This window comes from Arvicanthis niloticus, chromosome 4 (genome assembly GCF_011762505.2).
Source record: "Arvicanthis niloticus isolate mArvNil1 chromosome 4, mArvNil1.pat.X, whole genome shotgun sequence".
NCBI classification, from domain to species: Eukaryota; Metazoa; Chordata; class Mammalia; order Rodentia; family Muridae; genus Arvicanthis; species Arvicanthis niloticus.
In genome coordinates this window covers 110,197,162-110,224,693 of record NC_047661.1, presented here as the reverse complement: position 1 = coordinate 110,224,693, position 27,532 = coordinate 110,197,162, and the positions used below count along the sequence as shown (strand labels likewise).

Here is a 27,532-nt window from a genome sequence, read left to right as displayed (position 1 = left end):
ATTTGTATTATATAGAATATATAAATGTATATAATGATATATAAATAAAATATATTTATATGTTTTATTATACATATATTCTTTTTATTTTCACATTTAAGTCAGTGTCTTGTTAGGGTTTCTACTACTGTGCTCAAATACCATGATCAAAAGCAACTTAGGTAAAAATTTCAGTGTACAAGTCTTAGATCAGTGAGGGAAGTCAGGGCAGGAACTTAAGGTAGGAGCTGAAGCACAGGCCATAGAGAAGTTATGCTAAATGTTCCATCCTCACGGCCTGTTCAGCTTGTTTTTGTACTACTCAGGTAACCAAGATAGCACAGCCCCAGAAGGCTGCCACCTCCTGCCTCACTCCCACACACTAGCAAATGTACCAAAGATTTGCCCACAGGCAATTGGATGGAGGCATTTTCTGAATTAATGTTCCTCTTCCCATATAATTCTAGCTTGTGTCAAGCTGACAATCAACCAACCAACCAACCAACTAACCAACCAACCAAAAACCCACACAAAACCCACTAACCCGGACAGTCAGTACAGCACTAAAAATATATTCTTCCTTTGTGCTCTTGGCTATCCCTCAAAGTTGTTCACATTGTCCCAAGTCTTGCTTTCTTGCTGGACTGGGCTATGATTAAGTTGTTAAGGTGCTTGCTGTGTGTCAGCATGAGGATCCAAGTTCTATCCCAGCACTCAGTATGCGAGCAGATGACTGTCATCTCAGAACTGAGGAGACAAGAGACAGAAGGTTCCCTGGGGCTCTATGGCCAGGCAACCAAACCAACTCAGTGAATCCTAGATCCCAGCAATAGATCTTGTCTCCAAAATGGTGCCTGGTGCCTGAGGAGGAATGATGATACCAGAGGTTGTCCTGTGACTTCCATATGTATCCTCCTACACATGCATAGAAAATGTCTATACTGTCTCTATTTTCATGCAGAGGGATGCTATGAACTTTGCCTTCATTGTAAATAAGAAGCATCACGTATAAACAGGCTGAAAAATCCATGTGATGCAGAGCTTGCAAGTCAATAGTTCTAATCCTGGCTCTTGTGGGGCAGTGTTCGACACTGCTCCTGGGCCCTGGTTCTTTTCATTTAGCTTCAGCCCTCCACAACCCCTCCCACAGAGAGGTCTATGGCCATCAGTCATGAGGAACAGTGCCTCAGGCTCCCCCACATGCAGATGAGGTGTCTCCAAGCTCTCAGACCAAGTCAATAGTCATTATTTGCTGCCAGACCCTAATCCATCCTGAAACTGTATTTATGGGCTATATTTAGGGGAAGTAAAGTGCTCAAGAATCATCCTGGTGTCTGAGAGTTTCTGTCACAAGAGCTGTAACACTTGGGGAGAGATCTGCTCTTTTGGAACCTGCCTGGGACACCAAGCTCCCTTCTTGCCAGCTAGCTGGCTTCTTATCGGTAGCCCGGGCCTGGACTGGGCCTGGACTGGTTCAGCTCAGAGAGACAGGTGCAGCACCTGGGAGTGACCGGTCAGTGACAGTGGCAGCAAGTGAGCAGAGGCAGCAGCTGGGGCAGGCAATATTCCCTCCCTGCTCACACTCTGTGTCCTTTGGACCGTACCTCTCACATCAGGCCTGGCCAGAGACCTACAGACAGTGGAGACGCAGGCTGAAGGCAGCACAGAGACAGTAGCAAACCTTCCCTGCTCTCACCCTGTCCCCAGCTGAAAGATCATCATAGGACACCCTCCAGAACAAGGGACCCACAGGCTCTGAAATTTATGAATTGTGTGATGTTCAACAAGCTACAGAATATCTCGGGATTTCAAATACCAAGTGAGTAGAACCTACTTTATAGGGTATATGCAGCATGTTGATTTTTAAAACACTTCCAAGACACCAAAAGTGCTCAATAAGTGGAAAAAAAGTATTAACAATATTTTGCCAACCACAGAAACAATCATGAGACCAATAGAAAGGCAAAGGAGAAAAAGCTACAGTCAGGACTGCCAGGCAAGTAACAGTCATGAGAGTGTGAAAGTACATGTCTACAGTGGTGTGGGCAGCAGCACCTCAAGACAGATGAATGTCTGGAGAAAATGAGGATTTAGGTTTTATTCTCAGGAATATAGGAGCTATTGAATCTATTTTGAGAAAAACTAAGAAAATAACTCTGGAAATATAGAGGATGAGTTTGGAACATAGCCAGGAACAGAGTGATCAACAGTTAGGAGACTTGAGCAGGAAGCTGTGCTAAAGCCATGAGACAAGACAGAGGCCGGCAGAAGAGACCTGTGAGGGTGGAGTGTGCTCAGTGAGATGGGGCAGCATGTGTGTGTAAAGGAGCACAGAGGATACTTAGGGATAAAGTGAGGCCCAGGCATTTAAGGAGATATCTGAGCAGTGTTCTTCCACTGAGGATCTGAAATCTCCATGGAGATGAGAACTAAAGTCAAGGGATAGAGTAAAAAGCTGGAAGGTGTAAGGGCCTCTAAAACAAGCAATCAGAGGAAAGAGCCTTAAGGCATGTAAGTTACTTATGCAGACAGAGCTAAGAGGGGACAGTTTGGTTAAATAAGCCTTTAGCCAATGATGGACTTGAAAAGTGCCTAGAAGTTATGAAAGTAATAGTAATTGTTAAAAATTTTATTGCTAAATTCCTGATTGTACATTTAACCAATTAGACACAAAAGTAAATGAAATCATTAGCTAAATAATGCCTTGAGATTCTGCTATGAAATTAAGTGAAACCTTTTCTTTCTTTTATTAATAAATATATGAAAGATAAGTTCAAAATGTTAGTATTTATTTACAAGTTTATTTAAAAAGTTTTTAACAGTGATGTCTGACAGGAAGTCCTCAGATGATCATCCACTTGCTTCACAACTAAAGGAAAAGGAGCCCCCAGGGTCCTCAGAGATCGAAGTCTCGGAGCAGAAGTGCCAGTGTCCCCATCAGCTGCGGAGGAAGTGCCACACTTCTTCTGTTTAAAGTGTGAGGAGGTGGGGTGGAAGGAATGAAGAGGAGGGGAGGGAGCAAGAACAAGACATGTTTAGTTTAGATCTGTAGAAAGTATCCAGAAAAATCTTTGTAAAGTCTCTATAATCTTAGCATGTCATCTCTTTACTAAGATTGGCTACTGCCTCCAGTTCTCCTATGTTTTCAGTTGACTCAGCTTGAGATAAAACTACACTAGAAATTCTAGAATCTTCTCATGGTATTTTCTGGCCCCTTTTGAGGGCATTTTAGTCTTTAGTGAAGAGTACAAAAGTTAGCCCTCTAGCAACAGCAGGAAAGGTTTAGAAAACCCTTTTTACTGTAAAATTGTTCATTAAATACCCCAAAGAAGATGTACTGCAAAGAAAGCCTGACTGGCCAGCAGATGAGGACCACACCTGCTTCCCCATGGAACCGTGTCTAGGAACACCCTCACCCCTAATTATCTTACAGATGGACATAGTCAATTGTTCTCCTTTTTTTGCTCCAAATTCACTAAGTTGAATATCCTAACACTTTATATTAAAAGGCCAAAAGCATTGTCATATTTTGAAAGACACATGGTATGTGTATATGCTTACATTTTGAAAATGTTACTAAAGAATACTTTTACTTGCTTCTCAAACCAGCTTCAAATAAAGGTAACCAAAGTCACATTAAACTGCCTAGAGATGATAAAATAAATCTTTTAGATTCAAGTTTCTTGAGTCATCTTAAATTTACCAGAGCTGGCTGAAATCTCTCATTCACACAGAGCCATCAGTCATGAGAATGTGCCATACTGCAGCACACTATAGCAGCCACAAGGAAGTCCGGGCAAGCCAGATGGCAGGTGCTTAGTCACCATGTCATCAAACCAGCTGGCCTCAAAATAGCAATTGTGCTCCTCATTTGTTGAAGCTAGAACAAATGATATTTTATCTGAGAAATTTAATGGCCATCTAAAATATATTTTTCTTAATTTACATAATTTTAAACTAGCTTTATTTATTTATTGGTTTCTACTACTATAAACAAATTTATACATTTTGCTCTCAAGAACCGTACCAAGGCCACTGAGACGGTCAGGGTGAGGGTGCCTGCTGCCATGCCTGATGACCTGGAGTCTACCCCCAGAGTCTATGGTGGAAGGACAAATTGACTCCCAAAAGCACACACTCATTCTCAGTCTCTCTCTCAAACCGACAAGTACGGTTTATAAGAGTCATACTGTACCTTCTACATTGCTTTCTTTACTCATCGAAGGTGTTGGGACCTAAAGGTGAGAATAGAAGAGAATTCATATATTTAATGTTTATATATGAGAAGTGAACACAAAAATATTTTTATGAGATTATAGAATAAAATTGAGTCTAACTTCAAAAAAGTAAAGATTCCCTCTGCTTTACTAGGATGCTCATTCTTTCTAAGAAATAAGCCCCCAGATAAAGTCAAATTAGAGATCACATCCTCAGGAATACTTTCCATCAGTAACCCAGGCAGCCCACGGAGTCCTCTACCCTGTAGCTGAGTGTGTGAAGACATTTTCTTTCAAGCCACACTCAGACAACAGCACCCTGGGACATCATTTAAGCAGCCTGTCCTGTCATGCTCACTCACAGTGGCACTTCCAAAGCAAGGTTCTTGATCCCTAATGCATTTTCCCCAGATCATCAATGGTTTGGTTAATTTCCCTTGCAATATATGAAAGAGGAGGAGAAAGACAGAGGCTTATCATTATTATTCAATACATCTTCCTCTCTTTCACACACACAAAAACATGCTTAGCTAGGCTGGTTTGAGCGCAGCAGCAGATTAAAACAAGTTTAAAAATATGCAGACTGTAAATTCCTCATCTTTCGACATTGTTGTATCTTTTTAGTATATTAAACGTCACAAAAATCTTTGGAAAATTCACTGGCTAAGTTTCCTGTCTAAAATTAACATCTGTTTCTAATTGGCTCTGCCTACCATTTCAGAGATGGATGGTACAAAAATATAAAACAATCAAGCAATTTCTTGTTAGCTTAAAAAGAACTGCAAAAAAAAAAAAGGAGCAAGCATGTTGTCTCTTAAAACATGTATCACAGCATTACTTGAAAAATAATCTCAAGCATTTGGGAGGCAGAAGCAGGCGGATCTCTTGAGTTTGAGGTCAGCCTGGTCTACAGAGTGAGTTTCAGGACAGCTGGTCTACACAGAAATAACCCATATCAAAACAAAACAAAACACATAAATAAATAAATCTCAAGAATGTTATTTCTCCATTGTTAGGACAGATTTCCTGATTTAACCATATATTTAAAACACATAAACCCCTATTTAAAAGAAAACAAATGTTATGGGAAGCCAGATAATGACAATCACAGTTTTGTCACAGTTAAGAAACATCTCTGCCGGGCAGTGGTGACACATGCCTTTAATCCCAGCACTTGGGAGGCAGAGGTAGGAAGATTTCTGAGTTCGAGGCCAGTCTGGTCTACAGAGTGAGTTCCAGGACAGCCAGAGCTATACAGAGAAACCCTGTCTTGAAAAAAAAAAAAAAAAAAACAAAAAAACAACCAACCAACCAACCAAACAAACAAACAAAAACCCAAAACCAAGAAAAAAAAACACCTTCTTCACATTAGAGAAGTGAATGATATTTAAATTTGAAAGTAACGACCATGGTTTAGTGAAAAGCATCAGATATTTAACTCTTCAGTGTTGACAACTATTTCCTGATGTTTTTAATTGAAAAAAAATATTTTTCATACCATATATTCTGATAATGTTTTCCCTGAACTGTTCTAGGTCTTCCTTCCCCACCCGACTCCCCATCTTCCTTCTGTTCTGACTCTGAACCCTGACAAGAACAACAGCGTATACGTTTATTTCCCTATCTTATCAACGACAGCTAGTTTCAAACTTTTTGGTCTGGCCTTATAAGCACATATGTTAGTATTTCTATACCTAGAAAGACAACTTCAGAATAGCGAGTCGGAAGCATCTTCAGTGTCAGTAAGAATGACTTAGCATTCTTTGAAGTGATTATAACTATCTAAACTGCCAAGCTAACCACTAAGTACAGGGCCTTGCTTTTACTATCCAGAGTCATCAGACTTTTAAGCTCTGGGTAATCTGATAACTATGAAACTCCGCAGCATCTTGTCATTAGCTTTGTGAGCCTCAGCCTCGGTCCCTCACTCCCTCGCTTAGGCTGCTTTGGAACTCAGTATGTTGCTTGAGTCAGTCCTAAGCTCACAGCAATCCTCAGTCTCCCACAGGCTAAGACACAGGCATCCTACTGCTTGTGGCCTTGGACTCAGAAGGCTCTCCTGTTATGCTCAGCTGCTCACTCCATCACTGTCCACAACACCAGGCTCATGTACGTGCCCCTTTCCTGTGAAGCTGTCCCAGACCGCTGCTCAATGACTACAATTCCCATCCTCTTCTTGCCATTGTATCCCTTCTTCCTGCTTATTTTTCATCATGGTAATTATTGCCCATTGAAAACTTATCTATTTTGCATTTCCTTTTTTCACTTCATCTTCCCCACTAAAATATAACTTTCAAAAGGATACAAATTTTTGTTTTTTTTGTTTTTTTTTTTTTTTAGTGTGCACTCTAGCACTGATTCATTACCACAGAGCAGGCTATAATTGAATAGTTGATGAATTAGTGGTGGGAGAATACAAATTAGAAGCAGCCATAATTAACAAATAACATTTAGGAACATTTTAGTTGTTCATAAAGGCCTAAATTTACTAGTTTCTACCTTATAATTAGTTAAAAGCCCTTAATTTATAAGGGGGATTTTTAAGACTGTTAAATCTCTGTTAAATACACTCTATATACTTAATCATCTAAATATGAATGTTCTTATTTAGTGTTCTCTAATGAAGAATTAATAAACTGGTAGAAACAGTTGTCATCACACAGCATTATCACTAAGGTGAAGGGCCTCAAGCCTCCAACGAAGCAAAGCTCGTGACTTAGGTGATCTGTGTGCAAGTGACAAGGAGGGCTTTAGGTACTTCAGTCTCTTCGGGCAAAATGCACCTGCTCGATGCAGACAACTCGAGGGACAACTGACTGGGACGGCAGAGCACAGAGAGGAAATGCAGACAGCCGTGGACTGGGAACATGAGAACAATTTGAACCCAGAATTTAAGAAGTGAACTAGAAGGTTTTAACAGCCTCTGACTCAAATGACCCAGCAGCCCCTCGGGGGGAAAAAAAAAAGCTAACTTCAATAGCATGATTTCATTTTATGCCTACCAAAGGTCTTGACATGTTTTGTGGCTACATCTTTCAGAACCTCAGTAAGCGATCTTATGGTATGTACATGATTAAAAGACATCTTGGATACTGGCTCCTTACCGATTCAACTAATGATCTTGCTTCTTCTGTAGTGCAGTGGAAAGGACTATCACAAATGTGCACGTTTACACTGCAGAAGAGAAAGGATGTTAGTGAACACAGCTGAAAATGACGGACCTCAAACACTGCAGGGCTGATGACGTCAGCCAATGAAGAGAGACTGGAGCGAGGGCAGACCACTGCGAGGAAAGTGGTGTGCGCGCGCACATGGGGAATGATGCATGACACTGCACTCTCCGCAACCACAGCAGGTTTGCAATGACGTCACAGCAAACCAGTTCCCTGGTGCATACAGAAACATCCCGACTACATTTAACCCTGATTAAGACACAAACCCAACATACAGAGTGAGATGGTGTGGGGACATTCTCCTGTCTGAAACAAGCACTGGTACTGGAAAGATACTGAATTTCTGTCTCAAAGAGATTCAGAAGAATAAGGAAAAGCAGAAAGTAGGACATGAAAACTTTCCTAAGCTGGGCAGCCCAGGAAGGCAGAGGACCAGCCTTGGCTTGCTTTCTAATCAGTAAGGGCTTGGAAACTCGTGTCCTTCCTAGTTTGGAAGACCTGGGAACACGCTACCACTGCCCAGGCCCTGGTCTCCAGATGACAGCAGAGGCCACTATCACTCTTACATACAGTAAGGCCAATTTCTAAAAGTTTCAAAGAATAGCTGGTGGCTTGAAATGGGTGCAGATAACACTATCAGAGAAGGGGGCTATGACCAAGTTCCTTTTTTTAATCAAAGAAAAAAGTGACAAGCAACGATTGTCTCCTAAGAGATGAATGTGGAGGACACAAACATTCATTTTCTCTCAGAAGGACCTAACAGCTACATGTGAGCAAACTCATCGTCATTATTGCTTTGTGAAACATGTTGGGAGCCTGTGGGAGACCTGTCCATTGTGTGTGTCTGTTGTCCAGACCCCATGTGTCCGTAACTGACAAGACGGTTACAGTAGGCTCTCATCTTACATCATAATGCAGCCTAGAACGTAGCTTCATTTTTGCCACAAACAATATTTAATTTATAAATTGTCTGTAGATTTTTAAATAACATTATTTATGTAGGTATTTATTGATGTGTGTGTGTACACTCTGTCACTGCATACATGTGAAAACCAGAGGACAGCCTCCAGGAGCTGCTTCTCTCCTTCATCCAGATGGGTCTGAGGAATTGAACTCAGGTCATCAGGCTTGGTGGCAAGTACCTTCACCTCGCTGGTCCAGACCTTTTTTTTTTTTTTTTTTTTTTTTTTTAATTTGTTTATTTTAGTTTTTTTGAGGTAGACCTTGCTATGAGCCCCATGGTGGAACAGAACTTTCAACCCCCCTTCCTCAGTCTCTCCTGCTCCAGGACTCTGGGTGTGCACATGGCACCTGGCTCTCTGTGAAAAGGCTTGAAAAGAAGTGCCAGTTGTATTTTAAGTTATAATTTCTTTACATTTTCTTGTCTCCACAGCTCATGTCTGGATAGCTTGAAAACTGAGACCAGTAAAGTCTGAAGCCAGCTGTGTCGCTAATGAGAGTAAAAATAACAAGAGGGGGCTGGAGAGATGGCTCAGTCATTAAGAGTATTGAACTGCTTGCTCTTCCAGAGGTCCTGAGTTCAATTCCCAGCAACTACCTGTGGCTCACAACCATGGGTAATGGGATCTGATGCCCTCTTCTGGTGTGTCTGAAGACAGTGACAACATACTCACATACATACAATAAATAAATCTAAAAAAAAAAAAAAAAAAAAATAACAAGAGGGCTAAAGAGACGGCTCAGCAGCTAACAGCTCTGGCTGCTCTTCCAGAGGACCAGGGTTTGATTCATAGCACCTCTGTTGAGGCTCACACTATCTGTAACTCCAGTTCCAGGGGATTCGTCACCCTCTTCTGGACTCTGTGGGCAATGCATACATATGGTGCAGAGACATGCAGTCCAAACACCCATACACATAAAAAATAATACAATAATAAAACATTAAAATAAAGGCAGTAAGCAAAACAACTAGATACTGTAAGGTCTTAAGTGCTCGTCCTCTAGAGAGAGCACAGGGAGGGAGAAGTCCCTTCTACCTTGTAACTAACTACTGGGCAGAGGGAGCTGAGAACACAGGCGGAGTGTCCATATTTAGGACTACCAGACAGAACACACAATGTCTGACTACAGTTACATTCACATGAGACTTTTTATTTCCCAAAAATACTTTAAAAACCAATTGTTCTAAAATTCAACATGAACTGTATACAGGTTTAATCTGTTGATCTGATAACCCTATTTCTAATGTAACCCTCCACTCCTACAACAAAGACAGGCACAAATGGCAACATCAGAGAAGAACAACAGTGAAGCCAGCATTAGAACATTTTAAAATACTGATTTTTTTTTTTTTTTTAAATTTCAATTAAATATTTTGACAGGTGACCAGAATACGCCAACTGGCTCTGTTGCCTTTTCACTCTGGGTTATTATTAGTCAAAAAGTCAGTAAGCATTTTCATCAATAAAGTATATCATCTAGACCAGTGGTTTTCGGCCTTCCTCATGCTGTGACCTATAGTACAGCTCCTCATGTTGTGCTGACCCCCAAGCATAAGATTGTTTTGTTACTACTTTATAACTGCAATTTTGCTACTGTCATGGATCACAATGCAAATGTCTGTGTTTCTGTGTGGTCTTAGGCAATCCCTGTGAAGGGGTTGGTTAACCCCCTGGTTGAGAACTGCTGGGCTAAAGTAGAAGAGCATGCATATGCATATGTGTATGCATATTTGTTCCTCTACCAGGATTTTCTGAAGTGCTTTGTACTTGGACTGCCTGAAGGTATAACGTGCATTACAGTGCATTACAGAACTGTTCTACGCTTGTTTGGCTGGGTTTGGTGGTGTAGGCCTGGAATCTCATCCACTAGGGCAAGCTCAGGACCTGCACAGCACTGAGAAAGATGCTCAGGGCCAATATGGCTGATGTGGTGAGACTCTGTCTCAAAACAAAAAGGAAAAGTTTATCCAACATTGATTTATATTCCTTTGCAAGTTCGAAATTTATACTCTGTCTCAGACTTTTCTGGATGCTGGAAATTAAACATAAAGCCAATGAGTTTTCTACATAACTTGCAATCCTCAGGTCTTTCAGCTCTCAACCTGATAACCGCCTGTGGGAGAAGCTGATAATCACTAAATGACTAGGGTGTTGGTACCTACTGAAAAAAAAAGTAATTGAAAATAGCACAAAAGAGTGTGGGTGTTCTTTTTTTTTTTTTAATTTTAAGGTACTGAACATTTTTGTTCTAAGTTTATAAAAGTCCTTGCATTGCAAAACTAACTGAATAAATCGTTTATAAGTGTTGTACAGTACATGTGAAATGTCAATGACTGAGCTAATGAGACACAGCATTGCAGTTAGAAATCACCAATATCAAAAAGACTGTACACACTAAACACAAATTATATTTAGAGATTTAAAAGACATGTTAAAAAATAGATAATGGCACAAAATTACAGATTAAATAAGAAAGAAATGATTACCTGAAAATAACAGATACAAAAGAAAACTTATAGGGGCAAGAATATAGAATTTTAATCAATGGAAAATTCTTGTCTTCAAGTGAGTCTCAAGTCTGACAAAGGCTCACTGTTGTGAACATCAGAGTCAGTGTCCAGTCCAGGGTTCACGCCGTCAAAGCCTTTCACTTTACAGTGATACAACCGAGAGAAACCAGGGAGAGGACTCCAGGATGCGGGGCTGCCGCTGTGTCTGGATCATGACCCTTAAGAGTTTGTAAAAGAAAATGCTACTGGGGCAAATATATACAGAACTGGACAGAACTGGTTCTATTGACTGGCATATAAGGAACTGTGTGTGTGTGTGTGTGTGTGCACGCGCACGTACAGCCACATGTACATTTATTCCTGTGCATGGATTTCAGGTGCAGAGGTGCACGCATGCCACAGGACATGCACAGCTGGTCCTCTCCCTCTGGACAGAGGTCCAAGGGATTAAAGTCTGATAGCCAGGCTTACAAAGCAGCACTGCTCTCTGCTGCCACCGCATCGGCGCTACAAGAGAATGCTCTGTGAATCAAATGTACCTTCCTTCGGGAAGTGAAAAACAACACTAAACAAAACAACTTCAAGACATAAATACTTTGGGATAATTGAAAAATACGTTTCTTTGATGGAAACTACCTTCTTACTCCATCTTTGCACCTATCACAAGACATTGAATTAAACATTTGTTTACTGATAGACCAATGTCAGTATATCTTAATGAGACAGAACTCACTTGACAGAAATGAACCATGCTGGACTCCTAGCTGTCAGTGAAAGCTACCACTCAGCAACACCACTAAAGGGATGTTCTGGAATTTTTAAGTGAAAAAGAAATGGACTTGAGCACTTGGGAAACTTGAGCGTAGCAGTAGCTGACAATGAATTAACATGGTGAGCGCAGAAGAGACACGTTCTTACCAACTGATGGCTCCCTTGTCACACTTCTTCATAACCATCTCTTTCCAGCGTTCATGTGCAGAGTTAATAACTTCAAGGGCGAAAGCCTAGTTTCAACCAAAAACAGACAGAGCTAGTTGGGACCTAGTTCCAACCCAAGCAGTGTTCTATCCACCTAGAACTGTGAAGCACGTGAGCTCTGGAATTGGGTGAACGAGTAGAAAACTTCCCTAGTTACCAGCTGAGACAGCAGTGCTTACTTACCTTCACCAAGCCTCAATTTCCTTTTCAGAGGAATAGCACAGAATGAGGGTGGGGTGGGGTGCAATCTATATAAGGGGCAGGCAAACGAAAGCCTGTGGGTCAGACATGGGCTGCCACCTGTCTTTGGTCCGTGGATGCTTCAGTGGTGCAATGGCAGTGCTGAGATGTTAAAGAACCACACTGCGTAAAGCCTAAATCATGTACAATCTGACAGTTTGCCCGTCTTGGATCTAAACCACAGAGCTAATAATGCATAAATAAAATGAAGCAGTGCTGAGCTTAGCCTGGTCCACGACCTGGGAGGGAGAACACACACGCTTAGCTCAGCACTGCGTGACTGCACACAGTCTAACCATAATTTTGGACAATTCACTGTCTAAAAGCACTGCCCCAACTTTTTTTTAGTAGTAATTCATAAAATATCTAGAATTTCATAATCAGTAACGAACAAGCATTTGGCTAGGTATATATCTAGTACACTATATAATAAATCTTTACTCAAAGGAGAAAATTATTTTTACTTATTTTTTCAAAATTAGTTTATATGTTTGTGTTTGTGTGTGCGTGCATGCGAGTGCACGCTCGAGCATGCACATCTGAGATTGTTTATGGGCATCACCTGTGTGCAGGTGCCCTGGAGGTCAGAAGAGAGTATCAGATGCCCTTGAAGATGAGTTACAGGGAGATGTGACCAATTATATGGATGCTGGAAGCCAAACCTGAGTCCTCCACCAAAGCAGTGAGACCTCTGAGTCAACGAGCGATCTCTCCAGGCACAAGAAGATTATTTTGCTTATTTTCCCTACTAAATGTTGTTTCTTTTCTTTCAGGAGAAGCTTTGTTTATTAACTAACTCATACTAGCTTTATGCTTCTCAATTACAACTAATAATTATCACACTGAAGAAATAATCTTGGGCTCTGAGATTGAATTGTAATGAGAAATTTAACCCTCAAAATAAAATTCTCTCAAGTCTACATCTGAAAAAAAGAGAATGGTATTATTCTTAATGAGGTGGCATTGGGGTGCTATTCTAGATAGGGGATAAGAAATGGAAATTATTATGTGAATAATATAGGGAAGGATTCTTAGACAAAATTATTCAGATAATTCTGTTTGTAATAAATCCTAGTATCTGCTTAATGAAATGGGCTGGCAAACTCTAGAATTACAAAATGGAAGCCATTTTTAAACCATGCAAAAGAGGCACAATTAAATGTTTTTGAGTTAGGCTCTGTATTTTAATAGCAATCATAGGAAGCAATACATAAAGTGATTGCTCTTACAAGAATCATCTGGTCATCATACAGAAAAGAATCAATGTCTATTAAAAGCTGCCAGAACACAGAAGACACTTGACTCTGTAAATTCACAACTTGCCAAGCTACCTTTGAGACTATAAAGAACTCGTGTGTGTGTGTGTGTGTGTGTGTGTGTGTGTGTGTGTGTATGAGAGAGAGAGAGAGAGAGAGAGAGAGAGAGAGAGACTTGTGTAGTTTCAAATGAAGAAATGTAACACACACACATATATATGTATATATGTATATATATATATATATATATATATATATATATATATATATAGAGAGAGAGAGAGAGAGAGAGAGAGAGAGAAGATAAAAATTTATTTCAGAAACTTCCAGCACTGCATTTTTAACACAAGTCTAAAATACTTTTTATATTTTAAAACTGAACAAAACCCTTATGACATTAAGGATCGTTTTAATGAGCCTTTTAAGAAAACTCTGAGTCCAGCAATCAATCTTGCAGAAAAAATACTTGCTGTCAGTTTTAAGCTTTCATTAAATGCATTGTTTCACTTATAGGACACATTTTCTGTGCCCACTTAGAAGTTGGTTAAGAGCATGCAATTTATTCAGTGGTTACAGCTTTAAAAAATATTCCATATTTTAGACTTCAGCTCCTTGGCTGATATTCTCCATTTCTGTCATATTAGATTAGAAATATTCTCATGGAAGCTTTGTGGCATTCTAATGGAAAAACCCTTTACCAGTAAGATAGCTCAAGTGTTCTCTTAATTGTTAAGCAGCTTCATGCAGTCATGGTAAGATTTAGACAGGAGGGAACTCCGGAGGGATTTACATTAAGGGAAAATTGCCTCCTCAGACCAGGAAACAAAGCACCTTTCCTCATACACAATTTGCAAAGTTTAAACTAACTCCAACATTCCTTCACTTTCTGGAATGAGTTTTAAGTAGATTAGTCTTGTTGATTCACTTAAATATTCCTAAAAAAAAAAAAAAAAAATCCTAATGCCCTTAAATATAGACATCAGTAAATCGTGCTATGTCTTCTTCCATATGTGATGTGCACATTCACATCAGCTCAGCTAAATGAGGCATGCGCTATCAGACATCACGAGGTGTGCACTCAAACACGGGTCCTCATCTTTACCTTGTTTTTGAATTCTCCATTAAAAGCAAACTTGTTTTCTGGTTTTCCATCTGGTACCTTATAGAGTCTAAACCAATTGAGAGTGGCCTCCAGGTAACCTGGTTTGAACTTCTTAACATCATCAATATCTGAGAGGGAAGAAACAAAAGCATTTTGTTAAAAATCATTGACACTCAGCACTCCAGTTAGCTCTGGCCTGAGGAGGGCCGGAAATGTGGGGCCTGGTCCAGTTTACACTGTAACCAATTGCGCTGGCAATGTTGGGCGTGTCTCATATCACATGCAGACATCGATTTCCCTCTGTAAAATACTGTTCCTGCATTCTACAGATGCTTACTGAGCCCTTTCACTATTTGGGTTTCTTTGTTTGGTTTGGTTTTTATTTTTTTCAAGACAATGATTCTCTAGGTAGCCCTAGCAGTCCTGGAACTCGATTTGTAGACCAGGCTGGACCTTGAACTCAGAGATCCACCCCCACCCCCCTGCCTTCCTAGTACTGGGATAAAAGGTGAGCACACCACACCGAGCTCGGATACAGGTTTCTCTCTGTCTGCAAGTTCACAGGACTCCATAAGGGTGGAGGCAGACAGATTCCAAGTGGTCATAAAGTACAGGAGGTTGTCACAGACAGACACAGGATGGTAATCTCAGGTAAGGGAGGGAAAGAAGGAACTGGAAGAGTCCCATGAGAAGTCAGGTAGGAGAGAGAAGGCAGAAGGAACAGCATGTAGGAAACAAGGGAGTAAGCCCCGAGCAATAAATCACAGGCCAGGACAGTGTTAAGACGGGGTGGAGAGGGAGGAGACACCCCAAAGAAGGAAGGGCCAGTGGGGAGCACATACCATGACAAGGATTTGTCTCATCTGACAGGTAAGGGGAGGGGTTAAACTAGTAAAATCACAGTTTCAGGATTCATGTTTTTTGGAAATACTAGCCTAAACATTAAGAACACAAATGAGAGGGGTACCCAGAAGAGAGCACACTGACAATGGATGAGAAAGGTTATGTGACTTTTATTTGGTATTTAAAGAACTCTCACTATGTGTCACGCCGTTCAAGGCTGTGAGAGCTGACATACGTAAGGGAGGACGAAGGCCAGAGCTGTCATGGCTGACACTGCAGGAAGAAGCAGACAGCAAAGAAACAAACGTGTTCAGGGGCAAAAGCTCCATAAAGAAAACGAAGCCAAATAAGGAAGGCAGTTGTGAGTTGGGGGACTTAAACAAGGCAGGACCTGAATGGTACAAAATAATTATCCTAACTCAGCCATGGTTTCCAGGGTTTACCTTTAATGACACACACTGGAATATAATTGGAAGTAAAATCACTGATTGCAATTGATTACACACTTGTTCAATGAGGTCCGCAGGGAAGCAGCCTTTCTAATATTCAATTTAAAAGTATAATAAATACTTGCCAATATACTGTAATTAAAGGAGAAGTTTAGAATCATCCTGAGATGTACAATATATTGCATCAAATAACAGACAGGGTAAATCTGAAAAATCAGATAGCTATAACTAAAAAACGGGGTGACACACAGGGAGGGAGAATCCAGAAACTTGGTGTCAAGTCTTGTCAAAGCCCCGCCCTGTCAGGTGACAGGGAAAGGCCAGCACTTTGTGGGCTCTGCTCAGACACACAAGCATTACTCCCTTGCTTGCTCACACTTGCCTCTTGCTTGGTATTCAGGGGAGGTTGAACACCTCCAGAGCTGGGAGCTTCTTGTGAGCGAGATGGACCTGGTAGGGAGATCCCAGGGCAAGAGATAGCTTCAGTTTTCTGCCAGCACTCTTACGTAAAGTCTGAAATGATACTAAGGGCTACACATCTATCCAAAACATTTTGAAACAAAAAGTATCAATGCTCCAATTAACCAAGGGGAGTTGAGTGGGCAAAGAGAAACTTGCTTAGGGAGTGCAGGTTACAGTTAACATAACACTGATGGAGCCATGGTCACTGAGGGCAGAGGCTCTAAGACTGGGGCTCCCACATGGCCTACCCTTTCAGTAAGGCGCACTCTGCCCTGGGTTACAGGCTCCCAAACTCTTCACCTAATACACTGTTGTTTTCTTCCCAAATTCTGTTTATCTTCATATTTTTCTGCTTATCTGAGAGGTTCTTTCTAAGGTGGATTTTCCATTATCATTTTCTTATATCCCCATATTCTCACAAAGCATGCTTGTAAACTGATTAAGTCCAGGTTTTTCCAACTTAATGATATATTATTTGATTGGGAAAATATCTTAGTATACAAATGTTGAACTAAAAAATGTACTTTAATTTCCAAAATAATTTCTTATACTTCAATCTGATGGATGACTTTATCCCTGCACCTCGCCTAATCACTGGTTTTTATTCCACTGTATAAAACATTTGATTATCTTTACCTAACACATCAATTTCAAGGAAAGAAGCAGCTAATTATCCAATACCCTTTTCAGTCAAGGAATCTCTTTGCTGAGAACTTATGGAGGGGACCTTTACGACACCATCGATTAGAAATGTCAAACATTTAATAATGCCAAAACCAAGTACAAATCTCCAGTAGAAGCTACACTTGACAATCCCCGATTAATTCCATCCCTGGGGAAGACGCTGAATTTTCATAAACAACACAAAGCCCAAACAAATCTGAAGCACGCCATTTTAACATTTTAAGAACCTCAGTAGTAAATGTAAACCAGAACTCCAGCTCAGTGAATGAGTGCCTTTTCTAAAGGCATGAAACACTGTACTTAAAGTTGATAAGCAGAGGCACAGAACACATTTAGGTTAAACTATAGCGAAGAGAGCTACGCTGTGTGACGGGAGTGAACACTGATCAGAAGCTGGAGACGTTCAGGTCTTAACCTGGTTTATCCTCTGGTTGCATAGCTACACTGTCCAGCCGAAGGTGTCGGAGATAAACGCAGCTGTGTTCATACATTTTCCTCACCATGGTAAAATACGCACAGCGTAATACTGTTCCCTGGACTGGTTTTAGGAGCTTAGCTTGGTGGCATTGTGCCCATCCATAATGTCTAACCGCTGCCACTGTCCCTCTGCAGGCCTGCTCTGTCGGATGCGGTTTTTTTTTTTTAATAATTTATGCTATTTTAAAGAAAAGTAGCAATTTTCTAGCTACCATTTAACCCTTCTCTTGGGATTTTACATGAAAGTTTATCATGTGGACAATGATGCCATTTACTGAAAAGATGGACCACTCTGACAACAAGCGTGGAGAACCTGGAAGTGCTTATTTATAAAACCAAGCTAAATACATCTCAGTTTCTCTTCTGGATCAGTTAAGCTCTTTTAATTGAACCACTTATCACTCTACTGAACTAATTAACAAAGACTCTGCACTGTGTAAAATATCCCGACTGTGGTGTGTGCTGAGTCTGGTGGAACCTTCTAGAAGGAAGCACACATGGCTCCACACCAGCAGTTGGGTTTTACCTTTGCCAAGTATCAGGTGTCTTCCTTCCTAAGGCATTCTGCAGTGGTTATCCGTGGCTGGAGTTAGGGATTTAACTAAACATTTATGTAAGCAGGTGAGTGTATTAATACAAAAGTGTTGGCTTCTGTGAAATTAAGTTTGAATGTTCTGAAAAAAATTCCAGTAAAACTGGTAGCTAAAAACATCTGTCATCAATTTAGGGGTGGTGATAAAACAGAAAAACTAAACAGCTCCACTGCATGCAGACTGCTGAGCTAGTGGTATGGGAAAAGCAAAATCAAGTGCATGCACTTCAGTGAACTCTTTTCTTAAAATGTTATTTTTGTCCCTTTATTTTACATGTATGACTTTACCTACATGTGCGCCACATACATGCCTGGTACCTATGGAGGCAAGCAGAGGATCCCTGACTGGGGTTACAGATGGTTGTGAGCTGCCATGTGGGGGCTGGGACTCAAACCATGGTCCCCTTGAAGAACAGCCGGTGTTTGTAAACACTGAGCCACCTCTCCAGCCCCTTCAGAGGAGGCGTGTATGAACTGCAGAAACAACGATTCAGAGTTCTGCTATTTATGTTTTTCAGAGTAGAGACAGAAAGGAGAAATACCTTGCAGTCCAAGTGTGTTTTAAGATCTGAGGACAGGGAAGAGCAAAGTCCTGGGCTAGAACTTAGTGAACGATGGGGCTTGAGAGGGGAGAGAGCAAGCCACACACCTGTCACACACAACTCTTAGGGTCACACTGAGGACTTTGGCTTTCATGTTCAAACGGTTCAGGGCAGAGCACACATGTAGGAGGAAGAACCCTCGATTGCCAGGTGGAAAAACAACCACCCTGCACAGAGTAAAAACCGAAGCAAGAGTCCCAGTAAGAATCATATACAGCTGGGCATGGTGGTACAAGTGCAGGACTTTAATCCCAGCACTAGAAGCAGAGGCAGAGGTAGGTGAATCTCTGTAAACTTGAGGCTGGCCTGGTCTACATAATAGGTTCCTACACAGCTGGGACTATGTAGAGTGACGCAGTTTCAAAAACAAACAAACAAACAAAAGATGTAGGGGTGGGATGAGAAGGGAAAGAGAAAGAGGAGAGAAGGGAGACAGGAGAGGGGAGAGAGAAAGAGAAGGAGGGGAGGAAGAAAGAAATATTTATGCTTATTGATGAAAGAAACTGAAGAACATATCAGAAGATGAAAAGATCTTCCATGCTCATGGATAGGTAGGATTAGTATAGTCAAAACAGCTATCCTACCAAAAGCAATCTACAGGTTCAATGCAATCCCTATCAAAATTCCAACATAATTCTTCACATAACTTGAAAGGACAAGTTTCATATGGTATCACAAAAAACAGGGATAGCTACATCATAAATAATAAACTAAAAACAAAACATTGGAAATATCACTATCCATGATCTCAAATTTTACTACAGAGCCATAGTAATCAAAACTATCACACATGGTACTAGCATAAAAACAGATGAGTTGGTCACTGGAGTCAAACTGAAGGCCCAGATGTAAATCCACATCCCTATGAACACCTGATTTTTGATTTAAAAAAAAAAAAAAAAAAGGCCAGAAATACACACTAGGAAAAAAGACAGAATCTTCAACAAATGGTGCTGGTCAAACTGGACAGCTGCATGTAAAAGAATGCACAGAGATCCACACTTACCATCCTGCACAAAACTCAACTCCAAATGGATCAAGGATTTCAACTTAAAGACAGATACCTCAGCTATGATAGAAGAAAAAATTGGGAATAGCTTTGAACTCATTGGCACAGGAAAAGTCTTTCTGAGCAGAACACGGATAAAGCAGGCTCTAAGAGCAACAATTAATAAATGGGACCTCAGGAAACTGAAAAGCTTCTCGACAGCAAAGGACATTATCATCTGGAGAAAGTGGTAGCATAAAGAATGGGCTTTTACAGTTGATAGAGGGATAATATCTAAAATAAATTTTTAAAAAACTGAAAAAACAAACCAGACATAAAAAAAATCAAATAACCCAAATTAAGAAATGGCGCACAGACCTAGACGGAGCTATAAAAGATGAAAATGGCTGAGAAAAACTTAATGAAAGGTTCAACACCCTTAGTCAGTAGGGAAATATAAATCAAAATTACACCATCTTACACCAGTCAGAATGGCCAAGAAAATAGAACAAGGACATGGGGTAAGGGAAAAACACTCCCTCACTGCAGATTTGAACAGCAACTATGGTGTGGTGGTTCCTCAGGATGCTGGGACTTGATCTTCAAGATCCAGTTATACTACTCTTGGGCATACACCCAAAGGACTCTCCTTCCTACCACAGAGACACCTGCTCAGTATTCATTGCTGCTATATTCATAATAGCTTGAAACTGAAAATAGACTATATATATCTATATCTATATAGTCAATAGATGAATGGATTAAGAAAATGTGGTATATTTACACAATGGAATATTGCTCAGCTGTTAAAAAAATCATGAAATTTGCAGGTAAATGGATGGACTAGGGGGAAAAATCATCCTGAGTGAGGTAATCAAGACCCAAAAACCATATATGGTATGTATTCACTTATATGTGGATGTTAATTGTTAAGACTTCATTAACCAGACTACAATCCACAGAACCACAGAAGTTAGTTATGTAGCAAGTAAGGGACTAGGTGGGAGGGAAGGCTCTCCCTAGGAAGGGAAAATAAAATAGAGAGTCAAAATATCAAAGGATGGAGAAGAAAAAAGTCTATAATATTAAGTAATGATCTAAAACAGAGGAAAGCAAAAAGAGTTACAAAGTTTCCCCCTTCCCCCTTCCCTTTTTTGAGATCAGGTATTTCGATGTAGCCCTAGCTGTTCTGAAACTCACAATGTAGAGCAAGCTACTCTCAAGCTCTTAAACATTGTGGCACCTGAGTGTTGAGATTAAGTATGTGCCAACATGCCGATGATGTTTTGGAACTGCAATGTATATCCCGTGCCATGATATGTTAGAAGTATGTGATCTGCTTTTTGACTTTGATTTTATAGGGGATTTCAGTTAAGAGATTGCATGAATTTTAGAAGAGAGTTTGAACGTTGACCCTTTAACATTGTTGAAACTGTTATAGACTATGGAGACTTTTGAAGTTGGACTAAATGTATTTTGCAGTATGCTATGGCTAGGTATGGTCTCGACAGACTCATGCGTTTGAACAAGTCTATGGCAGCCAGGGCATGGAATGGGGTGATTTGAATATGCTTGGCCCATGGTGAGTGACACTATTAGGAGATGTGGCATTATTAGAGGTGTGGCTTTGTTAGAGGAACTGTGTCATTCTGAGGGTGAGCTTTGAGGTCTCTATGCTTGAGCTCTGCCCAGTGTAGAAGAGCCTCCTCCTGGCTGCCTGCAGAAACCAGTCTCCTGGTTGCCTTCAGGTCAAGATGTAGAATGCATGGCTCCTCCAGCACCATGTCTGCCTGAATACTGCCATGTTTCCCGCCATGATGATAATGTACTGAACTGTGAGCCAGTCCCAATTAAATATTGTCCTTTATAAGAGCTACCTTGGTCATGGTGTCTCTTCACAGCAATGAAACCCTAAAATGTTTTTCTATTAAACACACATTTTTGTTGTTGACACTGAAGAACAGACACAAAATCAAATTTTAAACTCAAAAGATAGTGTTGGATAGTGCAGGATCTCCTGTACACATGCTGGGCAGGCACTTTACTACCAAGGGAGCCCCTTAGCTATCTCCATGCCTGGTCACTCAGAGCCTGCCACGTGGGCACACACCATTGGCACACGTCAAATGGCCTGACACTACGTGGCAGCAAGTCTTTGCAGTGTAAGCCGGCGGCGGAGTGTGAGGAAGGCAGGCGCCATTCATAAGCTTAGGCGCCATTTTAGCTGGCCGCCCGCACCTGCACAATGGTGGTGCTTGTAGAGCAGGCAGAGGACAACCAATGGGAGTTTCTCTTTCCATGTGGGCCACAAGGCTAAAAGCACCTTTAGCCCTGGGCTACCTCACTGGCCCCAGTTTAGTTCTTACAATTGTTTCTCTCCCATGTGTCTGAATAAAACAACCATTTTAAAAACACACTTAGAACAAAGGAGATATGTATATATACATACATACATACATACATACATACATACATATACATGCACACACATAAGTAAAGTAGATAAGACTTTCACTCTGCTCTGGTATTTGAACCTACTTGCCGGCAATTATGAATATTTCTGAACTGAGAATTTTACTTTGGGGAAAGCAGAGACTGTTAAAGAAAAGAAGATTCTGAATGAAGATCTGAGCACTCCTCCTCAGGTGAACTACTCACAGTAAAGTACATAATGTATAAGGAGAGAGAGACAAAACCAAACCAGGAAGGGAACAGCAACAAAGAAATGAAGCCGTCTAGAAATGAAGCCATCTAAGACCCAGTCTTCCAGAAACAGAACAATAGGCTTGCGGCCCTGCATCTATAGCTGTGTGAAGCCTTGGGACAAATATTTCCCAGGTCTATATCTTGAAAAAAAAAAAAAGCAGCTGACAGAAATCAATCCTAAGATGACCCACGTAATCACCCACCATAGTAAATCCAGCTACAGTGGAGCACGGAGTCCTGTCCAGAGCCCCACCCACCCATATACCTTAGTTACATATTGCTTTGAAATATTAAGTAGCTACTATTAATATGTTCAAGGACCTTCAGAAACTATGCTCACAAAATGTAAATGGAAAGAAGTCAAAGCCGAGATGCAGGAACTAACTATAAAACAATAAAAATAAGGAAGAGAATATCCGAAATAAAAACTCAGCTCTCAATGACCAACTTAGACATGGCGAAATAATAAATAATATATAACACATATAATATACAATATAAATAATAAATAAAAGCTGGGGGCCTATAGCACACAGCAGTAGAAATGACCTCGCCTAAGAAATAGCAGGGACAAAAAAAGTTTATGTAATGAAAAGGGATTTAGTCATCTAGGAAATGGTAAAAGCAATGTAAAATCTGGGGTCACAAGGCTCAGAAGGAGTTAAGAGAATGAGCGGAAAACAGAAACAAAACGACAAAACCAAAACCAACCAACCAAATCAGCAGCATATAATCCCTCAAATGCAACAAGACCCAGCAAGCTCAGTACAGCACATGAAAGACAAACAGGGACAAAGGGACACTGTAGCAGAGCACAAGCAAGACACGCTGGAATCCAGAAGCAAGAAGAACATCTTTAAATTTGTCTGAGAAAAAAAATGCATTATTATTTTTTCCAAGACAAGGTTTCCTCTGTAGCATTGGCTATCCTGGAATTAGCTCTATAGACCAGGTTGGCCTCAAACTCACAGAGATCTGCCTGCCTCTGCCACCCAAGTGCTAGATTAAAGGGGTGGGTCACCATGGTCCTGTAAACCAACACATTTAAAACACAAATCATGAAATAAAAACTTTTAACTCAAAATACTATGTCCAGTAAAACTATAGTTCCAAAATAAAAGAAAGTGCAATTTCAGATACATGAAGATGAAGATGGTGGCACCACGGCCCTGGGCTATAAAAAGCGCTGGCACATTCACACGGAAGGAAAATGATGTCAGGATGGTGACTTGGACCTGGGAAATCTTCAGGAAGGGAATGAGTGCCTATGGATATAGAAATGAAAACTGTGTGAATACAAAACAATGCTTACACATGTGCATGTGTGTGGAGTCTCTGAATTTTTAGCAGGTATTGTTTTAACTTTCTCTTCCATATGCTGGTTGACAGGCCCCGGTACAGCTCAACAGCAGCCTATAATGCTAAGCTTATAATTACATCTGATTTAATGATCCTGTTCCTGAGTATTTCCTTATAGGAAATGAAAACATATTCCCACCAAAACTTCAACATTCATATCAGCTCCAAATTGGGAATCCAAATGTTCACTCACCAATCAAAGTAGAGTGTACTGGGCCACACCACAGAGCTCCATCCAATGATGAAAGGGAACACACTACTCTGTCCAGAACATGTACAAGAGCAAAAAGTCATATTCTAAAGGCCATGTTTCACACAAGACACCCGCTAGCTCTCTGACGCTGGACCACTCTGATGCAAATTCCAGAGAAGGGTATTAGTCAGAAAGGAGAACAATGTTTACTCCAAGCTTAGGGTAGGAAGATGGGACTCACTAGCTATACACAGGCAAGAGGGAGTTTGTGGATGGCAGAAGCATTTGGCATCGGGACAAACACATGCAGTTGTCAGAACTCCTTAAACTCTGTATTTAAAGTGCATTAAAGTGACTGCATGTACGTATTTGGAGTGCTAGGGGTGTAGCTCAGAGGTGTCCATTTGTTCACTTAGCAGGTACAAGGCCTGAGTTTTACTGGGCCATGAACTGGCTGTGGTAGTGCACACTCATGATCCCAGCATTTGAGAGGTGGAAACCAGAGGATCAGAAGTTCAAGGTCATCTGCAGCGACATCACAAGCCTGAGGTTAGCTGCAGGTACATGAGACCCGTCTCAAATTAGCAGACAAAGTAAACGAAAGGCATACTCTTCAGGGGTTCACAATTTAGATAGGTGGGCAGACACAGAAACAAATTACAAATATGTGATATCAAATGTTTAACTGAATGAAACAGAATGGTGTTTTTTGGGGAAGGATTATGTTTGTCTTATAGAAGCAAAGTCACTTGGAGAAGAGATGACATTTAGACTGGCTCTTAAAAGTTAAGGAACATTTGAGTGATAGAGATGTATCTGCAAAGCCACCAATGTACAGAAGAGCCTGGCATTCATAGGAAGTGGGGGATGCCAGGTGATGAGGAGCACGGTTTACAGAATAAATGTCAGGAAACAGTAGAAAGTATAAAATGACTTTTATCAAGGGAGAGAATCCAGATGTCTTTGTAAAGAATGAGTGTGGGGAGGTTTTCTACCCTCCTTTAAAGTAATATTTCTCTAAAATGTTTGGTAAACAACGAAGAAGATAAATTTTAGTTTCAGGATGCTGAGACCAGAGTAATGTTAATATCACTTCAACTGAAAAGAAGGATATGGCCGTTTAAGGGAATACAAAAGCAAGAAAAGATCCGAGATACCTCCCAGATTAAAGTGAGAAAAACTGGTAATGGATTATATATTGGCAACTTAGCAAAGACATGTAGCTATGATTAAAAAGGCACAAATATAAAATTAGAGGATATTCACATGACACTAATAAACTATAGTCATTTAAAATGTCAAATTCCAAGTAGTAGCTGAATGTTTTTCTCCTGTTGAAATAAATTAAAATACATCTATTTTGAAGATCTTTTCAGATTTCACTCAAAATGTCCATTTTTGAAACACATACACATCCCCTGATGTATCAACTAAAAATTAAGATATTTAGACCACGTACGCTTTGCCGGACAGTGCACAGAGGCATCAGAGAATGTGGCTCTGAATCTTAGCGCTCATTCTCACCAACTAGGAATCACCCGTACTTACACAGAGCATAGAAGGGAAAACCTTATCTGGATTTTTCTGGATTATTCACACTTAACACAAGAAGAGGAAGGCAGGTGAAAGGTGTTGCTAAGAAAGGAACATAGAATCCTCTGTCTGGGGCCAAGGATAAGAGGGCAACCCACAACTCAACTGTAGAATGTAGGGCTTGGGGCGAGTACATGACTTTGCCAAGCGAATGGGAACATTTTAGAACTTTTACCTCCCCATGTTGCTGCATCATAGGAATATGACTACAGCCCTAAAACCTACGGGGGTCAGGTTCAAAAAGGAAGCAAGAGACTCCCAGTAATTAGTTCCTAGTGATATTCACCACACCCTCTCCCCACACACCCAAGCCTCTATCTAAACCATTAATGAAATCAAAGGACAGACATCAAAAGAACTACCCTCTCTCTGGCAGACGTCTAATTATCACAGCTCATTACTGCCTCTGGGAAAATGGTCTCCACTCCCCGAAAAGTTACAGAAACACTTGACTAACTCGATGCTTTAGAAGAGCAAAGAGTGAGATCCTGGTCTGAAACCAGACTGGATTAAAGGGCTGAGGTTTTATTTTGTTACTTCACTATCTCCTTCCCTTAGCATCTTAAACAAAGGAGAGGGGGAGAGCGCATCTTGATTGAAGTTGTATAATGAAAAAACAAATAACTCTAGAAGCACCTGGCATCGTTCCTAGACACAAGGCAATGTGCTGTACACAGTAGAGCTCTAGGAATGCAAGAGTCATGAGCTGTCTGTCCTTCTGAGCCCAAGAGAGAACACTACTGTCCTCTAACAGTCTGCGTCTGGCTACAGCAGTCAGCAGAGACATTCTGCCTTAGGACTGCCATTAAATCCTGTTCCCCCCACCTCCATCCCTCCCCCCCACCTCCATCCCTCCCCCCCCACCTCCATCCCTCCCCCCCACCTCCATCCCTCCCCCCCCACCTCCATCTCTCCCTCTCCACCTTCATCACCCCTCCCCCTTTACTTTGTTTTCTAATGACAATATTAAATTATACTCTGGGAAGAAGAAAATCAAGCACATGATAATTTGATTATTTTTTTAAATGGTAGGGACACTAGACATGTTTACACATATGAAGTGAAATTATAGCCAAACTGACACACTTTCTTCATGTTCATTCCTGTCCTGGAAGACAATAAAAAAATATTTGATGTTTAAATTTTCATAATTGAACCTTCAAATTCTACACATTTGAAACACTTAAAAACTCTGGTAACTAACTTTAGGACAATTTGATGCTGGCCTTTGAAAAGGTTCCAACCTCTCTGTGTAAAATAAGTTCCTCATAACTCAGTTCATGTAATGCACTCATCCCAGATGTGCTAAAATCAACGTCATTTTCATGATTTTAAGCTTTGGTTCATAAGCTTTCATTTGAAAGTATAAAATAACCTGAGAGGCAAAGGTTTTTACAGGATGTAAGACAGCAGTTTTCATTTAGCTAAAGACAAAACGGGAAGAAACAGCTGCCGAGTTTGCAGATCTCTCTTACCCACCGCACTAAGGTCCCCAGGCAGGTAATCAAACCAAAGAAGAGTGGCAGAAGCCCACGTACTCCAATCTCCCTAAAAAGCTAGAGCTTGGTTGTTTTTTAACCCGGCAAGACTATCTCTAATGGCCCAGCCATCTCCTGTACGATTAGGTACCCGGGAGTCTTACTAACTCTTTCAGACCATTAGGGTACCATTATGAAACATTAAGGACTAGAAACTAATTACAGTTGATTAAATGATCTCAGTGCTTCACAAGTGTTAATGAGCCAAGGGGGGGGGCAATTTTCTAACTGGGTATTTCATTTCAAACTTTATTTAGCTTTTAAAAAATTTCAGTATCCAATACAGTTATAGAATGAGAAACTTGGCAGTAATGTTGATTTTTAAAAATGTTTTGAGACAAGCTCCCACTGTGTAGTCCATGTTGTCCTGAACTACTTACTCACAGTGATCCTCCTGTGTCAGCCAGGCCAGTGGTGGGTTTATAGATGCAAACTACTACTCCCAGCTACTAATGTTAAGATTACAGAAATCCAGCCAGGAACAGGAGATTTTGCAAGTGAAACATGTTTTCTCATGCAATGGCTTGTTTCAGCTCAGTTGTGTCAAAGTTGGACACTATACCTTACCAAAGTCTGCACATATTTTCAATGGGAAACAATAAAAGAAGCAATTTCATTACAAGCAAAAT

The 27,532-nt window shown here is 40.7% G+C and overlaps 1 protein-coding gene across 2 annotated transcripts in view; it reads right to left on the bottom strand.

Annotated features, from left to right (window-relative positions):
• Positions 1-2,760: 2,760 nt before the first annotated feature.
• Positions 2,761-27,532, bottom strand: part of Ppa2 (inorganic pyrophosphatase 2) — a 69,717-nt gene continuing 44,945 nt past the window's right edge. The window contains exons 8-12 of one of the 2 annotated variants that reach the window (XM_034499383.2): positions 14,418-14,545; positions 11,760-11,845; positions 7,301-7,370; positions 4,175-4,214; positions 2,761-2,942 (exon numbers count right to left, since the gene is read on the bottom strand). In XM_034499383.2, the coding sequence (XP_034355274.1) occupies positions 2,917-2,942; positions 4,175-4,214; positions 7,301-7,370; positions 11,760-11,845; positions 14,418-14,545 (350 nt within the window). In that variant the 3' untranslated portion in view covers positions 2,761-2,916. Of the gene's footprint in view, positions 2,946-4,174; positions 4,215-7,300; positions 7,371-11,759; positions 11,846-14,417; positions 14,546-27,532 lie in introns of both variants that reach the window. The other variant, XM_034499382.2, reaches the window with a different exon arrangement.